Source organism: Dasypus novemcinctus, chromosome 6 (genome assembly GCF_030445035.2).
Source record: "Dasypus novemcinctus isolate mDasNov1 chromosome 6, mDasNov1.1.hap2, whole genome shotgun sequence".
Classification (NCBI taxonomy): Eukaryota; Metazoa; Chordata; class Mammalia; order Cingulata; family Dasypodidae; genus Dasypus; species Dasypus novemcinctus.
The window spans coordinates 43,850,968-43,878,524 of NC_080678.1; the positions used below are offsets into that span (position 1 = coordinate 43,850,968).

The 27,557-nt window shown below is 39.7% G+C and overlaps 1 protein-coding gene across 5 annotated transcripts in view; it reads right to left on the minus strand.

The window, feature by feature from the left end:
* ENTPD1 (ectonucleoside triphosphate diphosphohydrolase 1) overlaps positions 1 to 27,557 on the minus strand; it is a 173,494-nt gene that overhangs the window by 28,578 nt on the left and 117,359 nt on the right. For 2 of the 5 annotated variants that reach the window (XM_058298678.2, XM_004456961.5), the window contains exon 2: positions 18,660 to 18,787. The exons of 2 other annotated variants lie outside the window; for them this stretch is intronic. Coding sequence is in view for 2 of the 3 variants with exons in the window: in XM_004456961.5 (XP_004457018.1) it covers positions 18,660 to 18,787 (128 nt within the window). In the remaining variant the exon portion in view is untranslated. Of the gene's footprint in view, positions 1 to 18,659; positions 18,788 to 23,248; positions 23,513 to 27,557 lie in introns of all 5 variants that reach the window. One more of the 5 variants, XM_071215752.1, reaches the window with a different exon arrangement.

Consider the following 27,557-nt stretch of genomic DNA (forward strand, 5'->3'; position numbering starts at 1 on the left):
CACAGTACCAGGAAACTGTGCCGCTTTTTTGTTGTTGTTGTGTCATCTTTCTGTGTCAGCTCTCCATGTGTGTGGCACCACTCCTGGGCAGGCTGCACTTTTTTCTCATGGGGCGACTCTCCTTGCAGGGCGTACCCCTTGCATGTGGGGAACCCCTATGCAGGGGACACCCCTGCGTGGCATGGCACTCCTTGTGCACAGGAGCACTGCACACGGGCCAGCTCCACACGGGTCAGGAGGCCCTGGGAGTAGAACCATGGACCCTCCATATGGTAGGTGGATGTGCTACCAGTTGAACCACAACTGCTTACTTTCAAAGACTTTTTAATTAGGGATAACTATGTCAAAGTACTCAAATCTTAGCACCTTGATGAATTTTTGCATAAGTGCGCATCCATGTAGCCACCACCAAGATCAAGATACAGAACACTTCTAGCCCCCAGAAACTGTCCTTGTGCCCCTCTGTCAATTTCCACCAAGGGACTTCTATCACCATGGATGAATTCTGCCTGTTTCTGAGCTGCATGAAAGTGGACTCATACAGTGTGCTTACTTTTTGTATAACTTCTTTTACTCTACACTATGTGAGATGCATTCAAAGGGCATCTATCAGTAGTTCATCTGTTTCCATTGCTATAGTTTTGCATACACTATGCATATTACTGTTCACAGTAATTTGGGTTGTTTCCCGTTTAGGGCTATTGGGAAAACAGCTGCCAGGAACATTTTTGTACATAAGCTCTCATTTCTTTTGGGTGTTTACCCAGGAGTAGACTGCCAAATGCCCATTTTGATCAACTGATACTCAAGTACTATTAAAAAGGATTTTGTCAAATTTCACCTTTATAAATTAATTTGTATTTACATTTTATATAAATGGAATTAGTGATTATGTAAGGCTAGGAGAGACATGCTAAGGGGTGTGGATTTTAACTTTTTGGAGTAATGAAATAATTCTAAAATTTTTTGTGATGATAAATGCACAATATTGTGATTATACTAAAAGCCATTGATTATTCACTTTAGATAAATGGTAGGATATGGGAATATATCTCAATAAAACTGCTTAATAAATAAATAATTGTGCAATTGCCAGAAATAGCAGCTATGGAGAGCAGGGGAAAAAAAGAGAGATTGAGAGATGAAGAATTTTCTTGTTTGTCTATTATTATTATTATAGAAATAATGAAAATGCTCTAATAATGATTAAAGTGATGAATATACCACTATGTGATTATACCGAATACCATTGATTATACACTTTGGATTAATTGGATGCTTTATTAATATGTATCAGTAAAACTGATTTGTTAAAAAGGGAAAAATAGGATTTTGTGTCTATGTCCTGAGCTATGTCCTGAGTCTATGCCATGACAGATTAAAGATGTCTACCATTTTGTAAGGAGACCATGATGGCCCATGTGCTTTTAATTCATCATTCCTGAACTAGAGAGAAACATGGAAGAGGCAAAACCAGGAAGCAAAAGGAGGAGAAGCAGAGGAGCTACCTCTGATATGTGAGCAAACTACTCTCACCATGCTTTGCAGCTCATGTGTGCTGTGGGCCTCAAAGTGTGACCTGGCACTTGGTAATACTAAATACAGCAGTTTTAGACATATATATATGACACTTAAATAGATAGATAGATAGATAGTCTCCTCTTATAACGTCTTACCACCAGAATAAGAACCTCCAAAGACAAGAATGAAGATATTAACACTCTCCCTGGACCATTTGGAATAGCTAAAAGTAGGGCCTATGAGGTGTCAAACTTCAATCCATTTCATTACAGCACAGGGAGTATGACTGCACAGACCATGTGAGGATCCTTGACCCTCCAAAACCTCCACCGTGCTCTCTGCCTTATAATAATCAGCATTATGCCCTTATTGAAGAACAAAGGAATCTGTGTACTTGTTTTGGACACAGCAAGGAAGCAAGCTGGACAGACTTGTCTGCAGTGAGAGGAATCTAAGAAATGGCTTAGGCAGTAATCATGGCAGGCAGAGAAAGAAGCCGACTGAGGCTTGGGGCCTTTTGGTCTGTGGGAAAACCTCCCAGGGTAGAGAATAAGGCTCAGGTGTTTGTAGTAGAAAGTTCTGTTATTCCCCAGAAGGGCCCTGATTTCTTTCTGCCAGCAACAAAAGGCCTGTATCTGGAATCAGGATGTTCTATTTTGTCTTTGTTGACATGAAAGTCATTCTTCCAGTAGAGTCAAAGAACCAGCCTTGTTTCTATCAGTCTGTTTCTCTAAGGTCATACACAGTGAAGTTGTTGAGAAAGGAAAGCTTTTACTACACCTTTCGTTTACCAAGTGTTTGGAAAGGGGCAGAGGGTATTTTAACACAGAAATTAAAGACATTTCACCTCTGTGTATAGCAGACTGGAACACTAACCTATTGATTTGTGTCAAGCATTTTTTGTATTCTAAAATGACTTGCAGAATAAGAAGGTGGCTCCATCTCCTGCTTGAGGAATAAATAAAGCTTGCTTTTCTGAAAATGTTCCTTTTGGGTATTTGCCTTACATTGTTACAAAACCATAATCATTGATTTTTCAAGGCCAGCCCATTTTATAGCTGGAAGTTCATTTCATCCAGTCCTTTCATTTAATAGACAGGGAATTGTGTCCAGAATGGTTCAAAGACTTGCTTAATGGGTACAGATCGGTAATGCACTAAGAGGTCAGTTTAGAACTCCAGGAGCCACCACCTTTTGTACTCTTTCTACTATACCACCATTTTCCAATGCACCTTCCAGGGAACTCCAGGTCTGTGAGGAGTTCAGCAAATAAACCCCCATGAAAACTGGATGCTCTCTCCCTGTCCTGGGTTCATAAGCTAACGAAGGCATCAGAGAGTATGGCATGGAAGAAACCTGCTTAACTTTGAACCATTATCTCCTAGACTCAATAATTCTGTTTTAAATAAAAATACCTTACAGAAATGCTGTACCTTGCCATGAGATCTCCCTTACCCAGGGTTTCTCTGTAGCATGTATTAAAAACATTTCTAGTGACTTCCAGGAAGATGGCAGACTACAAAGACACTGGACTCTCTTCTCCAGAAAAATAGCTCAAGGACAGGCTGAAAAAGTATAGAAAAAGGTTAGGACACCAGGCAAAGGCTGGATACCGCCCAGAGGAGAGAAGAACAAAGGAGAGAAATTGCAATGACAGAACTGTGAGTTGAAACCAGAGGCTGCTGCTGCCAGCACCCTCTCCCACACTAAAGACACTTCAGAATTCTCAGGCCTCTGGGCCTGCTGCTACAGACAAAGGGGGCTCCAGGGATACGCCACCCCAGGAAAGAGGAGACAGAGGGACACAGCCTAAGGCTGACTCAGCTTCTGACCCACCAATTTGGCCTGCTGTGTTCCACTAGCCCTTCCAGGTTGGGGGGTGGGGTGGGGAGTACACCATTGTTTGCCTTGGAAGCCAGCAAGGGGTTAAAGATATATGACCCTCCCAATCTCCCTCTCTACTAACCAGGTTGAGCCACACCCACTTCCCTCTAATGTGTTTTTTTAATCTCACCTATTATGTCTTTCATTCCCATGAGCTCTGTTACTTTTCTGTTCAGGATTTCAAATTCTTTTTTGTGTTCACTTAATGTCTTCTTGATGTCATTTATCGCTTTAACCACATTGTCTTTCAACTCATTAATTTGATTTTGGAAATTTGTACACATCTCAATGATTATTTCTCTCAAATTCTGTGTCTCTTGTGGGGCTTTGATATATTCCTTTTCTTAGGCTATGTCTTCTATTTTCTTAGTATGGCTCAAAATTTTTTGCTGATGTCTAGGCATCTGTTTAGATGTAGATCTGATTAGATGTAGTAGAGGAGCAATGGTAACATACAACCTCCTGCCCACTGAGTGTTGAGCACTCAGAAAAGAATAGAAATATTTCCTAGCCAGGAAAAGGAAGGGGCTGCCAGAGAAGGCTGGAGAACTGACTCAGAGAAAGTTTGAATTACAAGGCTCCTAGCCTCCCCATATGAAGCTCTATCACATTGACCTGTTGAACAAATACACTCCAAACGGGCACTGAATTGAGAGGTTCCAAAGAGCACCATCTACTGGCAGATCCAGGAAGTGCTTGTGAGAAAATAAAAAATAAGTAGCAAAGGCTTTTTCCGGCCTCTATAGCCTTCCTCTCCAAGGTCCTAGGAAGCAAGTCAACAACTAATTACTGGGTCCACTGCCCACTTTTAAGCAACCAGCAGGGACAATCCTAACAATCCAGGTCAAGCCAAGAATCAAAGAGCAATGGTAACATACAACCTCCTGCCCACTAAACCCCTACAAAAGAGAATGAAATTGAGCATCTGAGTAAACTACATCTAATCAGATGCCTAGACATCAGCAAAAAATTTTGAGCCATACTAAGAAAATAGAAGACATAGCCTAAGAAAAGGAATATATCAAAGCCCCACAAGAGACACAGAATTTGAGAGAAATAATCATTGAGATGTGTACAAATTTCCAAAATCAAATTAATGAGTTGAAAGACAATGTGGTTAAAGCGATAAATGACATCAAGAAGACATTAAGTGAACACAAAAAAGAATTTGAAATCCTGAACAGAAAAGTAACAGAGCTCATGGGAATGAAAGACATAATAGGTGAGATTAAAAAAACACATTAGAGGGAAGTGGGTGTGGTTTAGGAGATTGAGCTCCCATTTACCACATGGAAGGTCCCGGGTTTGGTTCCCAGGGCCTCCTGGTGAAGGCGAGCTGGTGCAATGGGCAGGCACAGCAAGCTGACACAACATGATGCAACAAAAAGAGGTACAGAGGAAAGATGATGAGAGACACAACAAACCAGGGATCTCAGGTGGCTCAAGTAATTGAGCACCTCTCTACCATGTTGGAGGTACTGGGATTGGTTCCCAGTACCTCCTAAAGAGAAGATGAGCAGACAATGAGCACAAAAAACAAAACAAACAAACAAAAACCAATGACGGGGGAATAAATATATAAAAATTTCTAAAATACCCCACACATTAGAGGCATACAAGAGCAAACTCAAAATGATGGAAGAATAAGTGATACTGAAGACAAAAAAGCTAAATTGAAGAGAAAAAAAGAAAGGAAAAAATTGAGCAGGGGCTCAGAGAGTTGAATGACAACACAAAATGCAATAATATGTGTCTTGGGAGTTTCAAAAGGAGCAGAAAGATTATTTGAGGAAATAATAGCTGAAAATTTCCCAACTCTCATGAAAGAAATGAACTTACATGTCCAAGAAGTGCCCTGAACCCCAATCAGAATAAATCCAAATAAACCTACTCAAAGACACATACTACTCAGAATGTCAAATGTCAAAGATGAAGAGAAAATTGTCAGAGAAGCAAAGAAGAAGCAAACCATCACATATAAGAGGCATCCGGTAACACTAAGTGCAGATTTCTCTTCAGAAACCATGGAGGCAAGAAGACAGTGGTATGATACAATTAGGATACTGAAAAAGAAAAACTGCCAGCCAGTAATTCTTCATCCAGAAATATTGTCCTTAAATAATGAAGGTGAGTATAAAATATTCACGAACTAACAGAAACTAAAAGAGATTGCAAAAAAGAATCCACCTTTGGAGGAAATATTAAAGGAGGCCTTAGAAACTGAAGTAAAAAACAGGAGAGAGAGGCCTGGAGCAAAGTATAGAAGAAAGAACAGTAGAAGGGATAAGCAAATGAGTAAAAAGACAGATAAAAATATATGACATATGAAAACCAAAGAATAAAATGGTAGAAGTAAATAGTGCATTTACAGTAATATCATTGAATATGAGTGGATTAAACTCTCCAATAAAAAGATATAGGCTGACAGAATGGATAAAAAAATATGAGCCATCCATATTCTCCTTATATAAACTCATCTTAGACCCAAGGATAAAAAAACGGCTGAAAGTGAAAGGTTGAAAAAATATACTCCATGCAAATGGTAACCAAAAAAGAGCAGGGGTAGCTATACTAATATCAGACAAAACAGACTTTAAATGCAAAAAAGTTATGAGATATAGAAAGCCATTATATATTAATAAAAGGGACAATCAACCAGGAAGTTATAACAATCACTAATATCTATGCACCTAACCAGGGTGCCCCAAAATACATGAGGCAAACTCTGGGAAAACTAAAGGAAGAAATAGACATCTCTACAATAATCACTGGAGACTTCAACACCCCACTCACATCATTAGAACAACTAGACAGATTTCAAAAAGGTAACAGAGACCTTGAACAATATGATAAAAGAGTTAGAACTAACAAATAAATACAGAAAGCTGCATCCAAATTCAGTGTGTTATACATTCTTCTCAAGTGCCCATGGGTCTTTCTCCAGGATAGACCACATGTTAGGGCACAATGCAACTCTCTATAAAGAAATAAAAATAAAAATATAAACATAAATATAATGGAATGAAACTGGAAATCAATAATAGACAGGAAAAAAGTAAATTCACAAATGTGTGGAGGCTGAACAACACACTGCTAAATAATCAGTGGGTCAAAGAAAAAATTGTAAGTGAAATCAGTAAATATATTGAGACAAATGAAAATTAGAACACAACTTATCAAAACTTATGGGAGACAGCAAAGGCAGTCTTGAGGAAGGAATTTATAACCCTAAACACCTATATTAAAAAAAGAAGAAAGAGCTAAACTCAAAGATTTAACTAAACAACTACAGAAACTAGAAATAGAACAGCAAACTAATCTCAAAGCAAGCAGAAGGAAAGAAATAATAAAGATTAGAGCAGAAGTAAATGAAACTGAGAACAACAACAACAACAAAAAAAAAACAATAGAGAAAATCAACAAGACCAAAAGCTGGTTCTTTGAGAAGACCAATAAAATTGACAAACCCCTAGCTAGACTAACAAACAAAATAGAGGAAAGATGCAAATAAATACAATCAGAAATGAAAGGGGGGAAGTTACAACTGACTCCACAGAAATAAAAAGAATCATAAGAGGATATTATGAGCAACTATATGCCAACAAACTAGACAACCTAGATGAAATGGACAAATTCCTAGAAATGCATAAAAAACCTACACTGATGCTACAAGAAATACAAAAACTTTACAAACCGAAAACATTTAAAGAGATTGAATCCATCATCAAAAGTCTCCCAGCACAGAAAAGTCCAAGACCAGATGGCTTCACAGATAAATTCTACCAAGCATTTCAAAAAGAATTAACACCAATCCTGTTTAAACTGTTCCAAAGAATTGAAGAGGAGGGAAAATTACCCAACACCTTTTATGAATCTAACATCACCCAAATACCAAAGACAGATAAAGATACTACAAAAAAGGAAAATTACAGACCAATCTCTCCAATGAACATAGATGCAAAAATTTTCAACAAAATAATTGCAAATCAAATCCAACAGCATATCAAAAGACTTAAACATCATGACCAAGTGGGATTTATTCCTGGTATGCAAGGCTGGTTCAACATAAGAATATCAATCAACATAATACACCACCATTAACAATTTGAAGGAAAAAAAAACACATGATAATCTCAGTTGACACATAAAAGGCATTCAACAAAATCCAGGATTCTTTTTTGATAAATACACTTCAAAAGAAAAGAATAGAAGGAAAATTCCTCAATATGACAAAAGGCATATATGAAAAACGCACAGCTAACATCATACTCAATGGGGAAAGGTTGAAAGCTTTCCCTCTAAGATTGGGAACAAGACAAGGATGCCCAGTGTCACCACTGTTATTCAATATTGTAGTAGAAGTTCTAGCTAGGGCAATTAGACAAGAAAAAAAAAATTAAAGGCATCCAAATAGGAAAAGAGAAAGTAAAACTCTCACTGTTTGCAGAAGACATGATCCTACACTTAGAAAATTCTGGGGAAGTGGACTTGGCCCAGTGGATAGGGCGTCCATCTACTACCAAATGGGAGGTCCGCAGTTCAAACCCCGGGCCTTCTTGACCCGTGTGCAGCTGGCCCATGCGCAGTGCTGATGCGCGCAAGGAGTGCCCTGCCACGCAGGGGTGTCCCCCGCATAGGGGAGCCCCACACGCAAGGAGTGCACCCTGTAAGGAGAGCCACCCAGCGCAAAAGAAAGTGCAGCATTCCCAGGAATGGCGCCACACACACGGAGAGCTGACACAACAAGAAGATGCAACAAAAAGAAACACAGATTCCTGTGCCACTGACAAAAACAGAAGCGGACAAAGAACACGCAGCAAATGGACACAGAGAACAGACAACTGGGGTGGGGCAGGGAGGGGAAGGGGAGAGAAATAAATAACAATAAATCTTTAAAAAAAAAGGAAATTCTGAAGTATGGATGACAAAGCTACCTGAGCTAATAAATGAATTCAGCAAAGTGGCAGGATATAAGATCAACACGCAAAAATCAGTACTATTTTTTTACACTAATATTGAACCATCTGAGGAAGAAGTCAGGGGGACAATTTCATTTTCAATAGCAACAAGAAGACTTAAATACCTAGGAATTAATTTAACCAAAAAAGTACAGAATCTATATACAGAAAACTACACAAAAATGCTAAAAGAAATTTTAAAACACCTAAACAAATGGAAAGACATTCTTTGTTCATGGATTGGAAGAATAAGTATTATAAAGGTATCAATCTTACCTAAACTGATTTAAAGATTCAATGCAATACCAATCAAAATTCCAACAGCCTACTTTACAGAATTAGAAAAGGCAAATACCAAATTCATTTGGAAGGGAAAGTGCACCTGAATAGCCAAAAGCATTCTAAAAAAGAAGAGTGACATGGGAGGAATTTCACTGCCTGGCCTTAAGATATTACAAAGCTACCATGGTCAAAACAGCATAGTACTGGCATAAAGACAGACTCATCAATCAGTGAAATAGAATTGAGAATCCAGAAAAAATCCTCACCTATATAGTCAACTCGTTTTTGACAAACCTACCAAGTAAATGTTAACAGGACAAAACAGTCTCTAACAAATGGTGCTGGGACAACTAGATACTTATAACCAAAAGGATGAAAGAAGACTTCTATCTCACTCCCTATATAAGAATCAACTCAAAATGGATCAAAGACCTAAATATAAAAGCCAGGACCACAAAACTACTAGAAGAAAGTGTAGAGAAACATCTTCAAGATGTTGTAGTAGGTGGTGGTTTCTTGGACCTTACACCCAAAGCATGTGCAATGAAAGGAAAAACAGATAAACGGGACCTCTTCAAAATTAAACAGTTTTTCACCTCACAGGACTTTGTCAAAAGGGTGAAAAGGCAGCTAATTCCATGGGAGAAAATATTTGGAAATGTGATATATCTGATAAGAGTTCAATATCCAGGATATATAAAGAGATGTTACAACTCAACAACAAAAAGACAAATGAGCCAATTAAAAAATGGGTAAAAGACTTGATAGACATTTGTCCAAAGAAAGACAAATGGAAAAAACAAAACAAAACAAAACAAAAACACATGAAGAAATGCTCAACGTCACCAGTGATTATTAAGGAAATGCAAATCAAAACTACAATGCAATATCATTTCACACCTATCAGAATGACCACTACTAAAAAGACAAAGAACAAGTGTTGGGGACAATGTGAAGAGACAGGAATACTTATTCACTGTTGGTGGGAATGCAGAACGGTACAACCACTGTGGAGGACAGTTTGGCAGTTTCTAAAGAACTTGATATAGACTTGCCACGTGACCCTTCACTGCAATACCACTACTGGGAGAACTGAGAGCAGTGACACAAATAGCCATCTGCACACCGATGTCATAGCGACATTATTCACGACTGCCAAAAGTTGCAAACAACCCAGATGTCTATCAACTGATGAATGGATAAACAAACTGTGGTGTATTCACACAATGGAATACTATGCAGCTGTAAGAAGAAATGCAGTCATACAGTATATGACAACATGGATGAACCTGGAGGACACTGTGTTGAGCAGAGCAAGCCAGACACAAAAGGACAAATACTGTATGATTGCGTTACTATGAATCAAATCTATAATGTAACATACTGTATGATTTTTAAAAATTTCGTATGTATCCAGTACATTTAATTGAGAAATGTATGTTTTTATTCAACTGTGTTTTCTTTTTAGTTTTTAATTATTTATATTTCCAATGATTGAATGTACAAAATAAAGCAAAAAAAAAAAAATTCTAAAAACCTCTAAGAGTATGTCCTTCACATTAAAGAAAATTGAAGTAATATTATTATTTCAATTTTATTTTCCCTTTTAAGAGTACTAAAGCTTATTAAATAGCATCTAATGGTGGCGGACTTGGCCCAGTGGTTAGGGCGTCTGTCTACCACATGGGAGGTCCATAGTTCAAACCCCGGGCCTCCTTGACCCATGTGGAGCTGGCCCATGCGCAGTGCTGATGTGCGCAAGGAATGCCCTGCCACGCAGGGGTGTCCCCCACATAGGGGAGCCCCACACGCAAGGAGTGCGCCCTGTAAGGAGAGCTGCCCAGTGCAAAAGAAAGTGCAGCCTGTCCAGGAATGACGCAGCACACACGGAGAGCTGACACAAGATGACGCAGCAAAAAGAAATACAGATTCCCGTGCCGCTGACAGCAACAGAAGCAGACAAAGAAGAAAGACACAGAGAACAGACAACCGGGGGGGGGGGGGGGGGGGAAGGGGAGAGAAATGAATAAATAAATAAATCTTAAAAAAAAAAAATAGCATGTAATAAAAACAAAAGAAAAAAAGGCAGGAAAAGAGCATTAAGATTTTACCAACTAGACATACTGGTATTTTGACTTATTTCCTTCCAGTCTTTTTAAAAAGCAGAGCATTTTTTAATATAGTTGTAATTTTAATATAAATACAACTTTGTCCTAAGCCACTTCTGATCGTGTATATAATTGATCTTCATGAACTATATTAAGTGGACAGAAGCAGTGGCCTGGAAAAAGGAACAGTAAAATCAGCTTGTTTGGTTTATTGAGCTGCCAAAGCAGGGCCCTGGCAAAGCCTTGGAAATGTGCTAACTACCCAGAGCTCACTGAGACAAGTGGCTACATGGAGCTGGGGCAGACCCCTCCCAGGAATGGAAATAATTGTACCTTGTTCTCCAATGCAAATGCCCTATTTCTAGGTTCCTGGTATACTTCCTTTGATGAGGAAAGAAAAAGAAAACAGAGTATCAGATGATCTGCTTCTATTCCTGGCTCTGCAGAAGTGGGACTTTTAACCCTCTTCTCTGAATCACATCATCCAGAAAACACCCAGAAACTGGCCGGCTTTCAGTTCCCCACAGCCACATGGCTCCTGCTTGGGGCCTTTGCCCAGAAAGCCCTTCACCTGGGACCCCAGCCCTCCTGACCTCCTGGGTTGGATTCAACCCTCCAAATACATGTCTCCGGGTACCTGTAGTTTTCCTCTAACCATAGCACTTACCACAATGTGTAATTATGTATTTATGTGGCTATTTGATTAATCTGTTTTCCCTATTAGATTATAAGCTACATGAGACCAGGTCTCTCTTGCTGACCATGGTATATCCTACTATATGTTAGGCACATAGAAGGAATTCAACAGGTATCTGTTGAATCACATGAATGAATGAGGAGGGTTGGAACTATGTAGTTCCTAAATCCCTTCCAGTACTAAAATGGGTCACTATCCACAGTCTAATATTAGGTAGTGCAATTGAGGTTGAGTCCTCCCCTCTCCCCTCTGAGAAAACACCGATAAGCCAGTTAACATGGAAAACAGTATGATAATTAAATTCTCTCGGTTATTGGTTCTGTGAGGTTTAAATTTTTTCTCAAAAGTCTCTGTAGCTTTAAAGGTAACTTCATCAGCCTCATCAGTCTGTCTCCGTGACTGGGTTTATAAACAAAGCTCATGCTTTCGAATATGACTCTAGTACTCTATAAACATATCAGGTCTTTGCTAGCTACAGAGATGTTGGTAAGGGCCTATAAACAATTAGAGATCATTTTTTTCCTTTCATTTTTGCTTTAATTGGAGTTACTAGAACTTTAATACGAACCAAGTTTTTAGTTGTGGTTTTAAACCAGACAACATTTAAATCCAGTGGAATGAAAACAATATAGGATATTTTCCTGTATTGGAGTATTTTCCTATATTGGAGTAACACCTTTCAAATTCTCTATAAAAAAGATAAAATCACAAATACTTATCTGAAAACAACACTTCAGTTCATTTTGGAAAAAGCAGATGTGTGAGGAAAGGCCACTGCCCTATAGCAGGAGTTGGAGATCCTGGGGAGGGCTGGCTCTGTGACCATAACCAGCTAGCAGCTAAGGACCTTCCTCAATGCAGTGGTGACAGCTGGTTTCCACTGAGGGCTTCGAATATGTTGGCACTCTGATAGGTGAGTCTTCATACTGTTCCACTTAATCCTCACAACCATCCTCCAAGTAGGTACTCTTGCTATCTCCTTTTTCCAAATAAGGAAAATGAGGCATAGAGACTGGAATTTACTTGCCCAACGTCTCACAGCTAGAAAGCAGCAGAGCTGGGATCGAAATCAAAGCAGTCTAGACCCAGAGACTGCATTCCATGCAAATGGCAGTTTGTAATGAAGGTACATGGTTTGGTGTTGGAACCATTCTGTGCCTGTGAGAGGACCATGTGGGGCTCTGTGTGTACCAGAATAGGGAATGTTCATGCTAAAGGGAATATCTGACAACTCGCTAACTGCCAGTGTTCAGTCATGAGCAGGCAATTTAGGAAGTGGTGAATCAAGCAGACCTCAGTTACCTCTCTACCCAGGTCCACTAGGACAAAGGCTCTTTCCCAGGGGAGATTTTTAGGAACAACTAAGGAATTTTCAGTTCATTAAGACCTGCTTTTTTAAAAAAAAAGTAGTCTTTGTACATCTATAGGACAGTGGTTTTCAGACTTCAGTGGCAAACAAACGCCCTAGAATATCTGATAAATGTGTAGATTCCCAGGCCCTGCACCCAAGAGGTACTAATTGCCCCCACGAAAAGCAATAGGTGTAATGATGCTTCAGATACCTCTCGTGGTCACCTCACATCTTCTTGACCACCTTTTTCTCCAGCTCCAGCTGTACCTCCTTAGCTCTTGATTTTTTTCAGAGGCTTCTTCCCTGCTGACTAGTAAATCACCTGTGGTACTCATGTAGCCCCTTTGACACGTGCAAATCTGCAAGTGCAAAGGAGTTACCAATCTATGGGGAAACCCTTACAAATAGGGAATGAGAAACAGTTAACAAATTCCTAGGGCAGACAATTCTGATGTGTGTTTTCCACAGTTCTTCAGAGGGTTCCAGTGTGATCAAGTCCTCTTGGGTTGGCTTTCCCTCTTTTGCTGTTTCCTTGGAATCACTTCTCAAAATATACAACCTGCATGCAAGTCCTTTCATTAGGATTTTTTAAAAAGAAACTTGCTAAGACAAATGGGAAGATCATTAGTCTTTGGGTCAAAAGACTGGGCCTTCAATCTTAGTCCCATCCCTTCCTTGAGGAAGAATACCTCTATGAGCAACATTTTGGTATCTATAAAATGGGAATAACCTTCACTCCTCACAGCACCCATGGTAAGAACACAGGGAAATAATTTGCAAAGTGCAAAGCATGACATAGAGCCATGTTATTATTATACTTTAGGAAGGATTCTTCACTATTCAACCTTTGAATGATGGAATTCCTTAAGATGCGGTCCTTGGCTCCCTCCTCGTCTCACTTTATGCTCCCTTTCTAGATGATCTGATCCATTATAAGGTTTCAATACAGCAATGTTGAGACGTATCTTTAGTCTAAACCTTCACTGTCTAATAGGGTAGCTACTAGCTACATGTAGCTACTAAGCACTTATATTGTGGCTAGTCCAAATTGAGAGTAAATATAAATATCACACTGAAGGCTTAATATGAAAAGAAAAGAATATATAATATCTCAATAATTTTTTATATTGATAACATGTTGAAATTACTTTAGTTTGGATATATTGGGTTACATAAAGTATATTACTAAAATTAATTTCATCTGTTCCCATTTCCTTTTACTTTTTAAAAATGTGGCTACTACAAAATTTAAAATGTGACTTGCATTATATTTCTACTGGGCAGGGTCAGTGTCCTAGTTTCCTAAAGCTTCCATATGGCTTAAAACAACAGAAATGTATTGTTTCACAGTTCTGGAGGCTAGAAATCCAAATTTAAGGAGTCAGCAGGGCCATACTCCGTGCGACATCTCTAGGGAAGAATCTGTTCCATGCCTTTTTTCCTGGCTTCTGGTGGTCAACTGACTATCCCTGGGCTTCAATCTCTCCCTCAGTCATCACATGTCACTCTCCCCTTTGTCTCCATCTTCACATGGTATTCTCCAATCTGTGTCTATTTCCAAATTTCCTCTTCTTATAAAGATATCAGTCATAATGGATTAAGGACTGCTCTAACTAATTCCATTTGAAATGATCCTATTTCCAAATAACAGGGGTTAGGACTTAAACATGTCTTTTAGGAGGACACAATTCAATCCATGACAGTGGGTCTAGATCTCTCTTTTTTTTTTTTAAAGATTTATTTTTATTTATTTAATTCCCCTCCCCTCCCCCCGTTGTCTGTTTTCTGTGTCTTTTTGCTGCGTCTTGTTTCTTTGTCCACTTCTGTTGTCGTCAGCGGCACAGGAAGTGTGGGCGGCGCCATTCCTCGGCAGGCTGCTCCCTCCTTCGCGCTGGGCAGCTCTCCTTATGGGTGCACTCCTTGCGCGTGGGCCTCCCCTACGCGGGGGACACCCCTGTGTAGCACGGCATTCCTTGCGCGCATCAGCACTGCACATGGGCCAGCTCCACACGGGTCAAGGAGGCCCGGGGCTTGAACCGCGGGCCTCCCATGTGGTAGACGGATGCCCTAACCACTGGGCCAAAGTCCGTTTCCCATAGATCTCTCTTTTTTGAGCTCCAGATCTGATTATCTGTCTGCTTCCTTGAGATTTCCCCATAGATATCTAACACCTCAAAAATAGACTTTGGTTAGTAGCAATGCTTCAATACTGGTTCATCAATTGTAACAAATGCACCACATTAATGTAAGATGTTAATAATAGGGGAAACTATGTATGGACGTTTGTGTGGGAGGAGTTATGTGGGAATGCCCTGTACTTTTGGTGTAATTTTTCTGTAAACATAAATCTAAAACTTCTCTAAAAATAATTATTATTACAAAAGAAATTGAACTCAAGACCTTTCCCTTCTTCCAATCTACTGCAAAGCCTCTTATCTGGTCTCCTACATCCGTTCTTACCCCCCTCTAATTCATTGCAGACAGAAAGATATATTTTTTTCTTTTTTGAATTTTTTTATTTAATTGCCTTTTTAGGAAAAGATACATAGATCACAAAAATTATTACATTAAAAAATATAAGAAGTTCCCATATACCCCACACCCCACCCCACCCCACTCCTCCCACGTCAACAACCTCTCAGAAAGATATTTTCAAAACACAATCTGATCATGTCACTGGCTTTCCTTTGCTCTCATGATTAATAAAGAAAACCTTCAACCTGACTTTCAGGTCTCCACATGCATTGCCTAACTCACCATCTTCATCTAAGACATGCCTCACTCCTGCTCTCCAACCACAGTGACCCTTTTCCTGTTTCTGGGAGGTGTTCAACTACTTTCTGTGGTAAGGCTCTTGTAATTGTTTTCTTTCTGCCCAGATACTCTACTCAACTCTTCCTTAGAAGATCATCTTTTAGATCTTACTGTAAATGTCACTTTTTCAGGGGAGACTTCTCTGGCCCTCCTTTACTTTCATTGGGTAGCACTTATCACAATTGTAATTAATAATTTGTTTACTATATATTAAATGTGTTTTCTTCCACAGACAGAAATTTCAATTATATCTATATTTGTTTCCCAATTATGTAGCCCAGGGTCTGACACACTTAATAATTGTCAATGTATAAATTTATGAACAAATGAATGAAGAGTTGCTGAATGATGTATGATAGATGATATTATGTGTTTTTAAAACCAGGGTACCTCCAGTATCCATGTGGAATCTAAGCCTCCTCCTGACATAAAGGTGCAACAGACACAACCAATCCAAGGCCCACAGAGAAAACGTGGCATTGGAATGGGAAAAGTGGACATGGTGGCTGATGGATATGGGGAATGGCAGGAAGAGATGAGATGTGGAGGCGCCTTTGGGACTTGGAGTTGCCCTGGATGGTGCTTCAGGGGCAATCACCGGATATTGTAAATCCTCCCAGGGCCCACTGGATGGAATGGGGGAGAGTATGGGCCATGATGTGGACCATTGACCATGAGGTGCAGAGATGCCCAGAGATGTACTTACCAAATGTAATGGATGTGTCATGATGAAGGGAGTGAGTGTTGCTGGGGGGGGGGGGGGGAGTGGTGGGGTGAGGGTGGTGGGGTTGAATGGGACCTCATATAATTTTTTTTTAATGTAATATTTTTACAAAATCAATTAAAAAAAAAAAACAATGTACCAGATATAAATATCCAAATAAGTGTTTTCTTTAAAATGATGATTTTGAGAAGGAAATACATCAATTCCAACAAATTACTCATAACATTTTAGTAGATGAAGATATTTGGGATGATCCTAGAGCTAGTCTACAAGTCACACAAGAAAGTCTCATATTTTTGGTCCTTATTTTAGATTTTATAAGATGTGTATCATATACATTTTATTCATAAAACTTAGTTTGGGGTGATTTCAGAGATACTATGTTCTAAAGCAACACTGTCCAACAGAACTTTCTGCAGTGATGGAAATGCTATATATCTGCATTTTCCAATGGTCACCAACCATATATGACCATTAAGCACTTGAAATGTGGTTGGTGCAACTAAGGAACAAAATTTTAAATTTTATTTAATTTTAATTAACTTAAATTTAAGAAACCACATATGACTATGGGCTATCAAATTGGGCAGCACAACTCTACAGCCATTGCCAAAAGTTATATGCCTGGAATCATATTAGAATTAGTGTATAACCTCAATAAATGGCTACTTTGCATATATAAAATGATCTTTCATAAAATAAATCAGTACAATTACTGTAAAGATTCACTTCAGGTGCCAGTGACTCTTGTTTAAATACTCATACCTTTCATTAAAAAATATCAAAGACCTGTTCCTTTTTGCCAGGCCAACACAACACAGAAGCACAAGAGACTTGAAGAAGACCACTGAAAATGAGGGATGGATATTCATGGCCACAAGTATTCACTGGGAACACAGAGTTCAGATCTGTCATGGATTTTGCTTCTTAGGCTGTCGCCTCTCCAATGATGCAATACTGAACATGTAAAAAGGTCAATCAAGCAGGAAATCATGTACTTTTGGAACTGGTAAACAAATAGCAGAACTGAGGTTTCATAAAGCTTCAACTGTGAGTCAAGTTTTGCCAACAGAAACGACATCACTCTTAACATTAAAAGGCAAAAGACTACCCACAATGAGATAGCATCAGCCTTCCATCCTAACAAAGGAGCTGCTGTGCACAGCACCACTGGGTCAAACTTGTGTGGCAAAAGAATGCCACTGTGATACCCAGGCCGCTGCTCTATTCAGCAAGTTTCAATGGCTGGCATATGCCTCCATCTTTCCAGGTTCACAGTTCATCATCTTTAAACACAAGAAAAGAGTCTTTGGCAAATATGTTCTAGGGCCTCCATGGTTAACTTCCAGACACATTGCAGCTCACATGTAGATCCATACTCATTAGCAGACTGGCATCATCTGGGCCCTTTGTAGGTTTATTGAGTCTGATTTCAACTAAATTTTAAAAGTTGTATTTAATATACATTAAATTTACAACATGTTTTTTAATGTACAGATTAAATAATGATGTTATAGAATATTTGTGAGATATTCAAGTATTTGAAATTCTGTTTTAATGAATTGGAAAGGAAAGAGAATTAAATCTTACAGCAGAGTTAATGACCCTAATGGGTCTGAATGATCCTTCAAATATGGAAATTTCCCAAGAAATCTGCCAATCCATGAATAACTTTCAAATCAATATCCTTGGTATATGTATGTGTTTTCTGGGTTCTTTTTCACAGATTTTTCTGCTTTCCTTAATATTTTTCAAAATAAGGAACAAGTCTTCTCTACAATCTTTGACTTCAAGGTGTATTCTTTAGAGCTGTCTAATAAATATTATTGTTTTGGGGATAGCGGTAATAATGGAGTAAGAATGGCAGAGTGCAATATTGTGACTCAGTCGTGGAGAAACAATGAGTAAGAAGTAGAGAGAATACTAGAACATAGGCTATCAGTGTAGTATAACACAGATCTCTATTTGATGAATAAAGAATGTTTCTGTTGGTGTACCAATTCACTGAGTTCGTTGAACAATTACAAATGCAATTCTCTCTTTTTTTTTTTAATGCTCCAAAAAGGATCCATTTTACCTTGTTCTCATTAAGACAAATGCAATTCTTTTGCCACCATTAATTAATTCAAGGCATTCTCTTTTCCAGAGTGGACATCTCTTTCTCCTAATAGATGGATACTCCCCTAATCCAATGGATAGTACCTTGTTCCTGGGCTGCCAGAACCTCAACTACTTATGGATGTTCTGATTTACCTTAAGGTCCCTCTGTGCACAAACTACCCCCTTTCCCCCACACCTGATACACAAGAATTTTAATTACCTTAACATTTTCTTGCAATGGTTTATTCTGTGTCAGCCCCACAGCGATCAAAGCTATCACAGCCAGGATAAAGGAGAACCCAAGGATGACCAGGAGATTTTGGGAGCAAAATGTCTTCACATTAGAATCTAAGACCAAAAGCAGAAGAGAGAACATCAACAAGACATCAACAAACACTGATTTTCCTCCCTTTTTGTCTAACCCTATTCTGGCTATCTGGAAACATCAAGATCTATAAAAGCCTGTCTTTATCCATGAGGCATTTTACAAAGTAATTGGAAAATAATTCGAGACTAAAAGGGTTTATACCAAGACTGAGTGAGTGGCTGTGGCAAGGAGAATGGGCAGAATTGGGTGAGCGGAATAAGGGGAGAGAAGAGCCCCAAACTGGCAGTCTTTCAATAGGACATACATGGCTATCAAGGTACAAATGACAACCAAGAACAGTCTTCTTCATTTTTTAAATGTATCACAAAATATTTAAGATATTAAAAATAAGTCCTTAAACATCAAAGTCCTACCACTCCATGACATTTCCTGACTTGACATGCCCCTTGCATTTCAACCACTTCGATGTTAAGAAATTGGTAAAAACCTAAAAGCTGGGTGTTTTTAATGTTCCAGGTCCTCATTTACATTATCTAATCTGTTCTTAGTCTCACCCTGTCATGAGCCACGTAAAAGCTTCTAGAACAGACATATAAAAGGTAAGTGCTACTTTGGTCAAATGTAGACAGAGCATTTAACAGAGATGAATGGGAAATAGCATGGTTGTCCCATTCCCTCTATCCTGACAACTTCCTTCCTCTTCCTCTTTCAACTCCCCAAACCATCCTCAGTTCCCCTGCTTCCCTTTGCTTTTTTCTTGGCTTTGGGGAGGAAGGATAAGATAAAAGGAAGTAAGGAAGGAAGACACGAAGGAAACTTACATGCATATTGCTAAGTGAAAGAAGTCAGCCTGAAAATGTTATATACTATATGATTCTAACTATATGACATTCTGGAAAAGGGAAAATTACAGAGACAGTAAAAAGATCAGTGGTTGTCAGAGATTTGGGAGGAGAGAGGGAGGGATGAAGAGGTGACACAGCACAGAGGGTATTTTTAAGGCAGTGAAACTATTCTGTATGATACTGTAATGATGGATACATGACTATGCATTTGTCAAAACACACAGAACCATACAACACAAAGAGTGAATCCTAATATAAGCTACACACTATAGTTAATAATAATGTATCAATATTGGCTCAATAATTGTTACAAATGTACCACACTAATGCAAGATGTTAATAGGGAAAATTTTGGGGGTGCAGTGTGGGGAAGAGCAGGTTTATGTGAACTCACTGTACTTTCTACAGTTCTGTAAATCTAAAACTTCCCTAAATAAAGTCTAATAAAATTTACCAAAAAAGAAACCTATGGACATGAGAGGAGTTCTCCAGAATAGTTTGGGCTTCTTTAAGGACAGGGTATAAGATTAGAACAGATGAAAGAGGAGCCTGAGTCGTGTTCCTCCTCTTGTGGTCAGCAGCAACTGGCTGGACCTTGAAATGAGAGAACCTCCTCAAGCTCTCGAGCAGAAGCTCAGACTTAATACAAAGGACTGGAACTGGATGAGTCCCCAGTCTGCATCAAATGCAAGAATCCCAAACAGTTTTTATCTATCAAACCCAACAGTACAACATTTAGGAGAATAAAAAATGTTTTAGCAACATCATTATCTATTCCTTCCAGAGGATCAATAAAATAGTATTCAGCACTGCCCTCTTCTTCCTTCCCAAAAGAAATCCAATTTTGCTCAGCTGTCTGCCACTTTCCCAAAGAGCCTGCATGCCTCAGCTTGGGGATGGGCCTGAATGGTCTGCATAATCTCACTCCTTCACCAGTGACTGGTTCAGTAATGGGAACATACCCAGTTATGGCCCATGAAACCCTGGAGGAAGTCTGCTGGGGCAGATCTAGGAAATGAAAGGAACTGGTCTCTTCTTTCTCTGACATTGTCCGTGGTATGATATCTTTAAGCTTCTGAACAGGAAAAATATCCAATGATGGCAGAGCAGAGAGAAGGAAAGAACCTGAATACTTGATGGCATTTTGAGCTGCTAAATTAACTAACCCGGAGCCCCACCTTCTAAGACTTATGCTTTGAACCAGTTAAGAGTCAGGATTTTAATTACTTGGAGCCAAAACATCCTGACATTTAGGCCCCAAATTCTTCTGCACCCTGTGACTGCTACAGCCAAGTTTTATTCTGGAAAATTCAACTTGACTCTTTCCCCTGAAAAGTCCTTCATGTGCCTCCAGAATAAAAGAAATGTGGTTTCTATCACACAATGTAAAGTGACATTTCAAGAAACGATTCTGAGAAAAATTTTACTAAAAATAATCAATGGCAAAGTGTTGTGTTTTTTATTTCCTTTGAATTTTCTAACTGTATGGGAGAATTCAGGACTGCCACTGCCCTCTCTCTTTTTTTTTCCTTTCATGGTGAGAAGAGGCCTTTATTTATAAGGTGAGAGAACCAGGTAATAATGTCAACTTTTCACTTGACAGAGAAACAAAACTAGAGGAAACCCAAGCTTTGAGAAAAATGCGCTAATTTCAAGCTAATACGATGTCAGAAGCAAAAATACTGGTGTTGAAATGATTCTTATAGAAATAGCAGTATTTCATCTACAATTAGCATTCTATTAAGGTGAAGATAAAAATGATTTAATGTTGTCCTTAGTCAAAAGCCTGCTGTACAGAAAATCTGAGCATCTCCCCCTCAGGATATCAAAGATATAATATCTTAAAATTTCAATATCCATTAATAAATAGATGTGGAGTGTTGGCAAATGTGGTGGGTTTCAAGCAAATACAAAAGAGGAATTGCTCTGTGGATCCATTGCAACTGACTAGATTCAAATAGTTTCTAATTTCTAATGGGCCACATCTGGACTAATCTTGACTTACACAGAGAACAAAACAGCAAACCTGGCAAGCACTGGTGAATAAACATCAGAGGAGCACCGTGGTGCTTACTGTGTTTACACAGCCAGTGGTGGAACAAATCCCTGAACCTCGGGGAACTGGTCCTAATCGGCCCCTAGGAGTTGTCCTGGGTGAAAGTCTCTGCAGCTTCTCTGCCATCTCCTTTCCTCTTCATCATGAAGTACTTCTTGGTGAGAAATATTTATTCTATACACTCAGGGAATTTCTCAGTCTCTTTATCCCAGGCCCCTTAGACCACACTTTGTTGCTATCCACTTCCCCGTTCCAGTAACGCCACCTCACATCTGATCATCTACAGTAGCCCTTTCTGATATTTCCCACCCTTCCTGATTCCCTTACCTATCAGTTCCATCCTTCACGTGGCTTCCAAAATCTTCCGTAATTGATGAACTAGGGGTTCTTCCTGATCAAGAACTATGGTAGTAGCTTCCTACTGCTTTCCAGAAGAAAGCCACACTGGTCTATCTAGACCTCTTGGCCCTTCAGAAACTCAAGTCCTCCCCTGTCTCACCACTCCAACAAGCAGATCTGTTTGTGTCTAAGATCATAATGCCTGACATTATGACCACTAGAATGTAAGCTCCCTGAGTGCAGGTTCTTTTTTTCCTGGCTTGCACATTACTGTATCCATAGTTGACTGAATTGAGGCTACTCTGACGTTTTTGTACTTGAGATTTCTTCACTTGAAATTACACTCTCCTGTTTCTCCACCAAATCTTTTTCCTTTTCTCCCTCAAAATCAAGTTCAAAAGGAGGCTATGTTCCCCTCCATATGCTTCAAAGCTTAATTATTCCAGTAGTCCTTGAATGTGTTACTTCTACATATTTAAGTTTATCTCTATACAGTTGGTTTGTTCGGAATTTTTCAGTTTGGGAGTTCAATCATAGATATTGGGGAAGGGGCCATGCTTCAGTCTTTTAACCAATCATTCAATAATTATTTATTGTGTGTATTTTTCTATGTACCAGAACTGCTCTAGGGTTTGAGGCTACAGCAGTGAACAAAAGAGATAAACACACTTATGTTCATCATGCTTTCATTCTGGTTTAGAGGAAGAAAAGCAGATAAATAGATGAAATTTATAGTATGTCACATAAATATAAGTTCTAAGGAGGGGAAAAAGCAGAGAGGGTGAAAAGGAAGGGTGGGGTGATTAGGGAAGGATTCTCTGTGGTGATATTGAGTAACAGAGTCAAGGGAGAAAGCATGCATATCTTTGGGGCAAGAGCATTCCAGGCAAAAAGAACTGTATGTGCAAAGGCCCTAAGGCAGGGTGGTGCCTGGCAAAGAGACCAGTGTGGCTGTAAGAGTGATCTGAAGAAAGTACTGAGAGATGAGGTCAGAGTGGTAACTGGGCACCTTGCTCATAGAAGCTTGACTTATTTCTAGAATCATTTGTATAATCTATGCCCATCCTAGGGGTCAAGAAGAAACCATCAGAGCCCTGATAAGTTCCCTGAAAAGTGAGGACAGGGCCAAAGCACAGCAAAGCCCCACCTCTTATAGTGATAAGATGCTGACACCACCCCAAAGAGATCAGGAGGCCATAGGACAACCACATAGCCAAGTGCAGACAAAGCAGGGCTTGTACCAAGGCCAGTGCTTGGCTGATCCATCCAGGATAAGGAAACACCATCACATGGGCATAGCCTTCTCCATATATTCTGGTTCTTGGCCACTCAGCATAGCAGGAGAGTCTTCACTGGGAAAGTATTATCAAGAGGGATCACGAGCCAGCCATCACCAGGATTCAACTGCAGAAAGCCAAATCCACAGGTTTCTGGGGAGTAGTTCAAGCCAGAGCAAAGTCCAGAGAAGATCACCTTCGCTTAAACTAAGACTCGTGTTTTCTCATCTGCAAAAGGGGAGCCATAATAGTACCTACTTTACTGCTTTGCCATGTAAGACCCAATGAGCTAATAATACATTACAGGCTACACTTAAGTAGCTCTTGGTGCCAAGTCAATACAGTCATGTGAAATAGATATACTATTATTATCATTGTTATTCTTATTTTACAGGTGAGGAAACTACGTCACAGAGGTTAAATAACTTGCCTAAAATTACAGATGTAAACATTAAATCCAGAAATTAAGCATGAGCAGTCTCACTCTTAAGTCCAGGCATTGAACTACCCACTTTATACTGCATCATATGGCCAAGGCTTAGTACAGCACTGGGATGAGGAAGGAATGCTTTATGTGATAGTCAACCCTATCATCCAGAAATAAGTGGAGACACTGAGGATTTGGCTGGAGGGTGGGAGTCTGGACTGTTTGTCATTGGGACTACCATACGGTGTTGTACCTTTTAAAACCACAGAGTCTCTGGTCCCTGGTAGTCAGAGGCTTACAGAGAAGTGGCAGAAGCTAGACTGTGATTCTTGTGGAGGTTAAAGGACCGCCCCAAGGTCACATATGTTGCAAATGGCAGAGCAGAGATTTGAACCAAGTCTCTTATCTCCACTCCAGTGCTTTGAAACAGCACTTTACCATTAGAGACATATAGAAATCACTCAGCTTCATTCCTTCACTGTTGATCCAATGCAAAAGAATTCACTGAAAGTTCTGTTAAAACAGAGAGATTTTATTCTACTTCACATCCCCATGTTACCCCAATTAATCTATCCAGAGTCAAGCTCCAGGTTAAAGCAGTTGAATGTAGTTGGGTTTTTTTTTTCTTGCCTATGCTTTTAAGCCAAGGAAATCAGTAAAAACATCAATCAATAAATACACAAATGCTAAAAATGAACTTAGAGTCACCAATGATGACTAGTTAAAGGGCAAAAGGCAAGGGAGTGGGTAAGGGAAATAAGATGGACATGGGTTTAAATGAAAGAACCAAGAAGACAGAGACAGAGAATAAGAGGGGAGGGGAAGAAGGGGAACTGGCAAAGGAAAGAGATAGACTCAAAGAGTTTCAAGGAGCAAGGTAATTGAGTAACACATCTGTTCTACTGATCTCTTGAACCACAGACCTCAGAGGAAGCTATTGGCTTTTATTTATGTTTTATTTCTACTCTCTGAAATGTTAATTAGCTGGTTAGTCTCAGTTCATAGCTCTCTAGTTAGGAAGGGTATTTATCTCAACAAAGTTGTCTGGCTGCTACTGAGTGGACCCCTCAGAGTATCACTTTGGGCTGGGAGAGCCCACCCAGGAACACCCAGGCAGTGGAGGTAGGGTGGGAGGGCAGAATAAGCTCTTCCTGCAAGCCAGATTCTTCCAGCCCAAGCTCTTTATCATACAGTTGTTCTTGCTGTGGGGTGTGCTCATCTCAGATTAGCAGCACTCAGCTGACATTGGACATGGTTATGCCTGACTCCAAAAATGCTAATGATTGCAAAAATCAAGTGCCAATAGAGGTTCTATGTGTGGGAAATAAGGAAGCAAAGGAGTCCTCTGCCTTTGCTCTCCTCCTCACTTCCTTCCACCATGCCACCCACACTCTCTTCACCCACAACCCCTTCTGGCCTCCCCTGAATTCTTTTGCCCATAGACTGCATGGAGCACAATAGGTCTTTGTGGTTAGCATGGAATCCCATGTTTAAGTGTGGGATTGGAAGGGAGGAGGGTTGTTTCCGGCAAAGTGATGTCACTGAAACTGCAGACAGGAATTCCCTGTGTCCCAGCCAACAAGATTAACAATCTCATATAGTGATGGACTCTGCAATAAGCATATTGCTTCCATGAAACAAATTTTCTTCCACATTTGAAATTGAAGAGCTGTGCCCTGGGGAATCTAGCCCTTTCTCAAAACAGCTGAATTTGTCTACAAGTCTTGGTTATTTGCAGATGGTGAAAAAATTGAGAAAATCTGTACTGGCCTTGCATTGCTAATGTGACAGAGGAAACTAGCACAGGTCACTTTGCCTTCTATACATGGCCTTAATAAAATCTCTCATTCCTAACTCTTCATTTTTGAAACAAATGAGGTATAAAATCTAGAAGATAAATAAAAATTTTCTGTAGCAAAATATATCATAAACAAAGTAAAAAATTACAAACTGGGGAAAATGTTTCCAACAACTATGAAATAAGTTGACTTTTCTTATATAAAAAGAGACATTAGAAATCATTAAGAAAATGATCAACCCACCTAAAGAAAAATGGGCAAAGAGTATGAACAGGCAATTCAAAGACAAAGAAACTGCAGCGGTTTCATATGGTTATGAATTCCAAAAATAGATAATGGATTATGTTTGTAATCTTTGTAACTGGGTGTAATTAAGTTATGATTAGGACTTTGATTGGGCCATGTCATTAGGGCATTGAGTCCCCACCCCTTGGTGGGTGAGGACTCACAGATAAAAGGCATGGCAAAGGACAGAGTTGGGGATTTTTTTATGTTGGAGTTTTAATGTTGGAATTTGATGCTGGAGCCTCAGGAAGTAAGCTCACAGAGGAAACAAGCAAGCCCTGGGAAGAGAGGAACCTAGAAGCCAATGGGAAGCAAGATCCTAGAATAGAGGAACCCAGGAAGCATGAATGCTCACAGACGTTGGCCACCATCTTGCTCCAACACATGAAAAGAGACTTTGGTGAGGGAAGCAACTTATGCTTAAGGCCTGGTACCTGTAAGCTCCTACCCCAAAAAATACCCTTTATAAAACCAGCCAATTTCTGGTATTTTGCATCAGCATCCCTTTGGCTGACTAACAAAGAATTTGGTACCAAGGAGTAGGGAAGTGATTTTGCAATTACCAAATGCTGGAATGGTTTTATAAATGGATAACGGGTATTTTTTGGAGGAACTGTGAGATGCTTGATGGAAAAGGCCTAGAGACTGTTTTGTTTTGTTTGTTGTTTGTTTTCTTACTGATTTTACTTTATTTATTTTTTCAAAATTAATATACTTCTTTAATTTAAAAAAATGTTACATTCAAAAAATATGAGAAGTTCCCATATACCCCCACCCCCACCCCCACTCCTCCCACATCAACAACCTCTTTCATCATTGTGGCACATTCATTGTACTTGGTGAATACATTTTGGAGCACTGCTGTACCACATGGATAATAGTTCACATTGTAGTTTACACTCTTCCCCAGTACATTCAGAAGGTTATGCAAGATAAATAATGTCCAGCATCTGTCCCTGCAATATCATTTAGGACAACTCCAAGTCCCAAAAATGCCCCCACACCACATCTCTTCTTCCCTCTCCCTGCCCTCAGCAACTACCGTGGCCACTTTCTCCACATCAATGCTACAATTTTTTCTATTATTAGTCACAATAGTTCCATAGTAGAATATCAGTAAGTCCACTCTAATCCATATTTTATTCCTCCATTCAGTGGACCCTGGGGTGGTGATGTCCACTCCACCTCTGCATTGAGAGGGGGCTTAGATTCCACACAGATGATGGATGCAATTCTTCTGCTTGCAGTTGAGGGCATTCTTGATTCCCTGGTGTGGTGGTTGACCATCTTCATCTCTCTGCTAGCTGAACTGGGTAAGTCCAATGAACCAGAGGGTAGGAGTTGCAATTTTGCTGAGGCTCAGGGCCCGGCTGGCACATGGAAAGTCCAGAGATTCAAGTCTCCTGAGTATACACCAACCCTAGTGCCAACCACAGGTTCAGTAAAAGTGACAGAAGAGGCATGTGTAGAAAGGTCACATCTGAGCCCAATGCCATCACACTCAGGAACACAAACTCCAAAGTAGGGCCAACTGATATGGCACTGAATTCCAGAGCCATCTGCCATGACCATAGAACCCATGGGCCTCCGTAGTCCTCAGGAGAACTAGTACCTGGGGTTGTATCTACTTTGGCTATCTCTGGGGCCCTGCTGAGACATGCATAAGCACGACCCTTCTGATGACCTTCTGACTCCTTTTTGAAGACTCTTAGACATATACTTCATTTGTCTTTGCCATTTCCCCCTTTTATTCAAGATCAAA